Here is an 8,898-nt window from a genome sequence, read left to right on the forward strand (position 1 = left end):
CTTAAAATGAAGAAAACCGTTAAATATAGCGACTTTCTTTATTGTGAGATGAAAACACTAACAATTATCATTCCTCTATTCCTTATCATGTGCTGATTAAAAAAAATATATAGTTTTATGGTGTTTGGCACTGAAAATATGCTTAAGAAAACCTTTGAAAGGAAATTATGCATCATAAAGCCTATATATATTGACTTTACACCAGCTCCACACAAATCATAGTGACGTCATATTGAAAGGCAAGATAGTATGACATCATCCTGCGCGCAACGTTTTTTCCCCCCAAGCACAGCAAAGATTGTGCCTCCTACGTACTGCTTATTTTTCTTCTCAATACCATCCTCTCAGTACATAACAAAGGTTAACACGATGGCGGACTAAAACTCTTGCTCTTTTTCACTCTCCATCAAGGGGGGAAGTGTCAGTGGTATGTCCATCGGGAGCATCAGTCAGAAAGGTTGTGTCTGTTTTGACGTCACTTGGGTTTTTATCATCGTCATAATGTAAACACGTCTTTTCCACGATGACGTAGGCAATCATCAAAATCGCCTGAAAAACAAGAACGAAGAGATGGAATGCCATTAACAGTAATTTAGCATTGACTGTAAAGTTTGAAAAATGGAAGAAACGAGTACCTCCTTCAAACCACCCGTACACACACGCACAGACCCACCGACGGACACACACACACACACGCACACACACACACACACACACACTCTCACACACACACACACACACACACGCGCACACACACACACACACACACACTTGTTCACGCAGGGCCAGCCACAACTTTGAAAATGACTTCGATACCGAACCCTGAGAAATTAAAGGAAGTAGAAATGAAATAGAGTAGAACCCACTTACAATAACCTCGCTTGTAAGAAACCTCGCTTACAAGAAAGGACTGTTTGTTTCCCTGCCAAGTGTCTTGTTTTCTCCCACTTGGCATTCTCCGAATAAGAAAAACTCCGGTACACATGTACAAAAGCCTCATAGTGAAATGAATTTCCCTTTGAACTCTTGTCCATGGATATGAGAAGGAGCAGTCACTTTAGATTTACATTTGTTGCTATTCTTGCACCAGGTATCATCCTGACAGGCTGGAAAGGCTAAACAGGCACCTGAATCGACAATTGGTGTGTTCCAATGACTCCTTTGAATGGTAATGAATGACTGTGCAGAATGATTTCATCACTTAAATTTAAGCAAGTATTTGCTTCAAGTGCCTGTCATGTTCGCATTCTCAGCGGCAGTCACCAAGACAGAACTGGGCGAAGCACATGGCTTTTTGTCTCAAGACGGAAAACTAGAGATTATTGATGCTGTTCAGATCGAGTCAACCAAAGAAGAAAAGAACCGTTGCCGAGGTGTGTGTGTGTGTGTTTGTGCGTGTGCCCAGTGCGTGCGTGTGCCCAGTGCGTGCGTGTTTGCGTGTGCGTGTTACCGCATGCGCACGCTTGTGTTAACGTCTAGCGCAAGACCTCTAAAAGTAGCGGGTGTCCAGGGTAAAACAAAACAGCACGAACAAAAAGAAAAGAAATAAATTGGCGGCATACTCACAGCTAAGAGAGTGAAGGAAGCGTTAAGAGTGGCTGACCACTCAAAGCCATACTCCTGTACGACTGGACTGCCGATTGTCGGTCCCAAGAAGAATCTGCAAGGTAGATTCAGAGTGTCCTTTTAAAGCAGTGACAAGTGAAGTCTGTTATTTGCGATCAAACTACCGTTACGGTACTGACTGTGTCTACGGCCTTTATTTGCTGCAGTTCCCGGTCTAAAGCCGGTGTAATACGAAATTTTTACTCCACGAAAAATTTACTCCGGAGTAAATATTTCGTACGAAATTCTTACTCCGAGTACACTTTTCGTACGAGAAAAGAACTCCCCAAGGCACGAAAAAATTACTCCCTCCACGAAATTTTTACTCCCCATTTTTTTTACTTCCAGTAAAAATCTCGTACGCAAAAATGGGATACGGGCGAAGGGATAATGCCAATAAGTGATCTCGCGCACACGAATGTCGCGCTACCCTCCTTCCACCCCTTCCACCACCAAGACTAACAGGGGACAAGGGAGTAAAAATTTCGTACACCTGGTATGGGAAGTTAAATTGCTTGTGTTTGGGTGAAGTAATTTATTCGTTATTTATTCGTCATGGGAGTAACATTTTTGTACGAAATGTTTACTCGGAACTCACCTGTCTTGGGGAGTAATTTTCTCGTGAAATGGGGGAGTGCTTTTTTCGTAAAGGGAGTAACTTTTTCGTACAAAATGTTTACTCCGGAGTAAAAATCTCGTGGGAGTAAATTTTCTCGTGTTACACCGGCTGTCATTAATGGAGCCCGAAGCCGACTTCGCTAATTACTAAATCATTCTGCACATGAGTTAATTTACCGAAAATTCAGTGCCAAAGTTGTGTGCAGCCAACAGCAAGGGCTCCCCACAGACGTCCCTCCTACAGAATGCCGGGACCCTCACTTTCAGTTTCTAGAGGGTCCATGGACCCCGCTGCAGAATTTTAGAGGGTCCCAAGGGTCTAAAAGCCGAAAAGTCCCGTTGTACTCATAAAACATTGTGGTCACGCATAGTTTACTGTGAAGTGTCTTTATCATTGACATATTCTAGGAGGACATCACACACACACACACACACACACACACACACACACACACACACACACACACACACACACACATATATATATATATATATATATACTTTTGCATCGGTTTCAACCGCCTTTCCGATTTCCTTCGCGTGAAATTGACATCGGTGCTTGCAAAATCTGAAAGCTGTACCTCAAGTACGTAATAGCTGACGATTGCAGTCTGAAAATAGTATCTACGGTACACATGATAAAGGGAATTTAGTGCGTCCAGGGACCCCCTCAGGCTCTAGTACGTGTTTTCGGCTTCTAGTACGTATAGGACGCAGGGACACGCTCTATGGGGAGCCCTTAGCCAAGTTCGTGAAGAAAGTCGACTTCGCCAAAGTATTGAGAGACTTTAAGAAGGGTTCTCAAGAGATATTCCGAGTGCATTTCTCAAGCAGTGGCAAGGAAGTCTAGTGTTTGTGATCAAACTGCTCAATTGTTTTCGGGTTTGGCCACTATAGTAACCGAAGATTGCGCCGGGTCTCAAGGAGTTCCACCAATTCATTTATTTATATATCAGTATAATTTTATTCTTTCGTGTGTAAAATACAAAATAATGTCGAGGGGGTTTGCTTTTCTAAAGCAACATTAAGTCAAATCCGGGGATTGCTCTTCCCATCTTAAGACCTAAGAAGCAATTTATGCCCCCCCCCCCCCACACACACACACACAAAATAAAATAGTCCTCATCTTTATTATTATCATCCCCAACCCAGCGCGTCCCCGGGTGGCGGATAGGGGAACGGACTTCAGATATGAAGACCAGCCGCTTGCGGCCGCGGACCAAATCCTCCCCCCTGTGCTCTCAGGGTAGGACGTACGGGCCATGAGCTAAGGGTGAGGTAACCCCGACAGAAACCTCGAGTGCTGAAGACAGAGGTACTGGGCTGCACGGCGCACTCTAACAAACCATGGTACCACGCACCAACGCCAACCATGACACCATAAAAATAAAAAATAAACGGCGAACGCAAGAAGAAGAAGATCATTATCATTTGTCATAACTTTTCACGACATTTTATTCATAACGAGCTGGGTAATTAAAACAATGTTCACAGGAAACAAATCGCCAGTTATTTCCATGGGTGCAAGAAGATTACAAATAGATAATCAAAAGCAAACCCAATAAAAAAAAAATGTCGCTTCTTCTCATTGGCGTCTCCCTGGACAACAGTACACATTGTCTCACAGTACCCCGAGTGAGTTCCGAAGACGAACGAACAGAAAAGTCTGAACAAAAATAAAACTACCACCAAATGACCACAAGCAAGCAAACACAAAAGCTTTCAATATAAACACGTGAAACGTCCCTAATATCCTGTATAACAACATGGTTCTCTTTCCACCATTTTGCACTTAAGACCCAAGAGGTTGAAACGTCGCCGTTATTTGTTCCGTGTTCGTCATTCTAACGTGAGTACAGTGCTTTTTGGTCTTTTTGTTGTTCGTTCTCACGTGCAGTCGCCAATGTTTATTTACTTTCTTTTGCAGAAACAAAATGATGACAACAGCGATGTTTGATGGGTTGTTGACAGAACAGTTTTATTGTCGGTCCTCGGGGAGCATAGTCGCATTCTGCTTCGGTCGAACCAACAAAAAGCAGGTACCCCAACAACCCCTCACATATCTTATAATGTCTATTCCTACACCTGGCAGACACGTAGGTCAACATTCTGGTGAATGTTTCCTTCGTGACAATGATCAAATGTTCTATCTCTGACGAACAATGATCAAATGTCCCATCTCTGACGTACAATGATCAAATGTCCCATCTCTGACGTACAATGATCAAATGTCCCATCTCTGACGTACAATGATCGAATGTTCCATCTCTGACGTACAATGATCAAATGTTCCATCTCTGACGTACAATGATCAAATGTCCCATCTCTGACGTACAATGATCAAATGTTCCATCTCTGACGTACAATGATCAAATGTCCAATCTCTGACGTACAATGATCAAATATCCCATCTCTGACGTACAATGATCAAATGTTCCATCTCTGACGTACAATGATCAAATGTTCCATCTCTGACGTACAATGATCAAATATCCCATCTCTGACGTACAATGATCAAATGTTCCATCTCTGACGCACAATGATTTTGTTTGTTTGTTCGCCCGGCCGATTACGAAGGGCCATATCAGGGCGGTGCTGCTTTGACATTTAACGTGCGCCACACACAAGACAGAAGTCGCAGCACAGGCTTCATGTCTCACCCAGTCACATTATTCTGACACCGGACAAACCAGTCCTAGCACTAACCCCATATTGCCAGACGCCAGGCGGAGCAGCCACTAGATTGCCAATTTTAAAGTCTTAGGTATGACCTGGCCGGGGTTCGAACCCACGACCTCCCGATCACGGGGCGGACGCCTTACCACTAGGCCAACCGTGCCGGTCGTGCAATGATCAAATGTTCCATCTCTGACGTACAATGATCAAATGTTCCATCTCGGACGTACAATGATTAAATGTCCCATCTCTGACGTACAATGATCAAATGTTCCATCTCTGACGTACAATGATTTTGTTTGTTTGTTTGTTTGCTTAACGCCCAGCCGACCACGAAGGCCATATCAGAGCGGTGCTGCTTTGAAATATAACGTGCGCCACACACAAGACAGAAGTCGCAGCACAGGCTTCATGTCTCACCCAGTCACATTATTCTGACACCGGACAAACCAGTCCTAGCACTAACCCCATAATGCCAGACGCCAGGCGGAGCAGCCACCAGATTGCCAATTTTTGAGTCACTTGAGAAAAAGTGACTCTATGTAATCGGTCAGTGTTAGTCTGTCCGGCCGGCCGGCCGTCCGTAGACACCACCTTAACGTTGGACTTTTCTCGGAAACTATCAAAGCGATCGGGCTCATATTTTGTTTAGTCGTGACCTCCAATGACCTCTACACTTTAACGATGGTTTCGTTGACCTTTGACCTTTTTCAAGGTCACAGGTCAGCGTCAAAGGAAAAATTAGACATTTTATATCTTTGACAAAGTTCATCGGATGTGATTGAAACTTTGTAGGATTATTCTTTACATCAAAGTATTTACATCTGTAGCCTTTTACGAACGTTATCAGAAAAACAAGGGAGATAACTAGCCTTTTCTGTTCGGCAACACACAACTTAACGTTGGGCTTTTCTCGGAAACTATAAAAGTGACCGGGCTCAAATTTTATGTGAACGTGACTCATTGTGTTGTGAATAGCAATTTCTTCCTGTCCATCTGATGCCTCATATAATATTCAGAACTGCGAAAGTGACTCGATCGAGCGTTTGCTCTTCTTGTAAAGTCTTAGGTATGACCCGGCCGGGGTTCGAACCCACGACCTCCCGATCACGGGGCGGACGCCTTACCACTAGGCCAACCGTGCCGGTCGTACAATGATCAAATGCTCCATCTCTGACGTACAATGATCAAATATTCCATCTCTGACGAACAATGATCAAATGTTCCATCTTTGACGTACAATGATCAAATGTCCCATCTCTGACGTACAATGATCAAATGTTCCATCTCTGACGTACAATGATCAAATGTTCCATCTCTGACGTACAATGATCAACTGTCCCATCTCTGACGTACAATGATCAAATGTTCCATCTCTGACGTACAATGATCAAATGTTCTATCTCTGACCTACAATGATCAAATGTTCTATCTCTGACGTACAATGATCAAATATTCCATCTCTGACGTACAATGATCAAATGTTCCATTTCTGACGTACAATGATCAAATGTTCCATCTCTGTTCCATCTTATACGAGGTTCTGTGAGTGCAATGCGGAGGCGGCTGTGCTTAGTAAAAAAAAATGTGTAAGTCAGGTTAACAGATGCACTTAATTGTTACAGAAGAGTCTTTCACGCACACGCAAACGTAAACACACACACACACACACACACACACACACGCACACGCACACACACACACACACACACACGGAAACAGTCTCGGTCTCTCTCTCTCTTTCTGTGTCTTTCTCTTGCTTATTTTTTTTATCACAACATATATATATTATCGCTTACCCAAAATGGATCGCAGAATTGAGTAGACCAGTAACTAGACCATCTAGGTCTAGGCCGTCTTGAAACCCCATGTGTCTAAACACACGTACACACACAAACAAACGCAACTCTTGAAAACAGTATATATCAGCACCCTTACTTCAGTACTTTGCAATTGTATGTATTTGAATAATTTGCGTACAACTGAACAAAAAACAGACATTCATCAAACTGATGGCAAAATCAAAACTATGACTAAATGTAAAAAGGTGAGTAGTTCAAATCAAGTTATATATGCGTGGTTACTTTCACGAAGAGAGAGAGAGAGAGAGAGAGAGAGAGAGAGAGAGAGAGAGAGAGAGAGAGAGAGAGAGAGAGAGAGAGGTAGGGAAGAGAGAGAGGGGGGAGAGAGAGAGAGAGAGGTAGGGAAGAGAGAGAGGGGGGGAGAGAGAGAGAGAGAGAGAGAGAGAGAGAGAGAGAGAGAGAGAGAGAGAGAGAGAAGGAGAGATTGAATCTGACAGACAGATAGATAAGATAGAGAGAGATAGACAGTCAGACAGACAGAGAGACATAAGCACAAACAGACATTGAGACACAAACTTGCACACGTATTAGGTTATTTTGGAGCAGGCAGGCAGGCAGGCAGACGGACAGACAGACTGAGAAACAGGCCAACAAACATACAAACAAAGAAACAGACAGACATAGAGACACAGCCTTGCACCTGTATTCCTACATTTTAGAGCATACAGGCAGGTGCTACAGACAATTCAGGCATGGGAATTGTCCGCCGAAAGGCACATTTCCGCCGAATTTTGTTTTTGTTCCGCCGAAAAGGCAAAAGTGTCCGCCGAAAAAATAAATGGGGGAGGCAAAAATGGTTCTAAAAACTGAATTTAATGGCAAACTTGGAGTTTAGATGACACCAAATTGCACCAATTGGGTTCTTTGGAGAAAAAAAAATCCGGGGGGACATGCCCCCGAACCCCCCTAGCACGGCTAGGAGCTTCGCGTCGTCGACTTTGCCATTACTTTCAAATTTTCAGCCAGTTTTTTATTTTTTCAATTCTCATGCCTGAGACATACAAACAGAAACACAGCCTGACATAAGGACAAAACTTCAGTATGCAGACACTTGAGAGCAGGCAGACCGACAGACCTACAGACAGCCCGACAAATAGAAGCACAGAAAGACAGACAGACAAACAAAGACACAGACAGACGCACAGACAAACCTTGCACAAGTGTGCATATATTTGAGAGCTGACAGACAGACCCATAGACAGACAGACCGGCAGATACACAGACAGACAGACAGAGACACAGACAGACGCATGGACAGACCTTGCACAAGAGTAACCTACATACATTTGAGAGCAGACAGACAGACCTACAGAGACACAGACAGACAGCTAGCCAGCCAGCCAGCCAGCCAGTGAGACAGACAGAGGCAAAGATACACCAGACCTACAGAGAGACCTACAGACAGACATACAGACATACACACACACACACACACACACACACACAGACACACACACACACACAGACACACACACACACACACAGACACACACACACACACACACACACACACAGACACACACACACACACACACACACACACACACACACACACACACACACACACACACAAAGGCGGACGGACAAACCTTGCACCAGTATACAGACACTTGAGAGCGGGAATCAAAGCAGCGCCAACAGCAGGCCCCAACATGATGAGACTTATGACGATCAGCCATATCTCCCTGCAATCATTGTAACAAGTCAAACAATCAGAAACACAAGAAAGATAATAACCTGGATGGCGAAACTCCGACACACAAAAGTAATAAAACCGCTACTGAGTTAATTTCGAGACATTGATGGTGGCATTTAAAATAATATTTTAAAAGAATAGGCCTACTTCTATACATATAAATAAAAGAGAGTGTCTGTCTGTGTGTGTGTCTGTGGTCGCCATACCTCAGAGATGGCAAGAGGCAGGAACAAGATAGTGTGCACGTACACTCCCTAGGTGCCGCAGATGTGCACCTGGGTTTTAGTTTCTTGATTCATTGTTTCCTTTCTCAGATTATGGACCTCCCATTTATTGAATACAGCCTATATGGTGCAAGACCAGTTCAGTGCCTACTGTTCACCTGTAGCAAGCACATCATGCCAGTGATATTAGAGACTTGCTATTGCTCCTATGAGAGGA

At 43.7% G+C, this 8,898-nt stretch overlaps 1 protein-coding gene across 1 annotated transcript in view; it reads right to left on the reverse strand.

Annotated features, from left to right (window-relative positions):
- Positions 1-214: 214 nt before the first annotated feature.
- The window catches only part of LOC138980886 (MFS-type transporter SLC18B1-like), a 15,608-nt gene continuing 6,924 nt past the window's right edge, over positions 215-8,898 (reverse strand). Inside the window, exons 6-9 of the mRNA XM_070353759.1 lie at positions 8,351-8,446; positions 6,699-6,773; positions 1,567-1,660; positions 215-549 (exon numbers count right to left, since the gene is read on the reverse strand). Coding sequence (XP_070209860.1) covers positions 397-549; positions 1,567-1,660; positions 6,699-6,773; positions 8,351-8,446 — 418 coding nt within the window. The 3' untranslated portion in view covers positions 215-396. The remainder of the gene's footprint in view (positions 550-1,566; positions 1,661-6,698; positions 6,774-8,350; positions 8,447-8,898) is intronic.

Source organism: Littorina saxatilis, linkage group LG11 (assembly GCF_037325665.1).
Source record: "Littorina saxatilis isolate snail1 linkage group LG11, US_GU_Lsax_2.0, whole genome shotgun sequence".
In the NCBI taxonomy this organism is placed as follows: Eukaryota; Metazoa; Mollusca; class Gastropoda; order Littorinimorpha; family Littorinidae; genus Littorina; species Littorina saxatilis.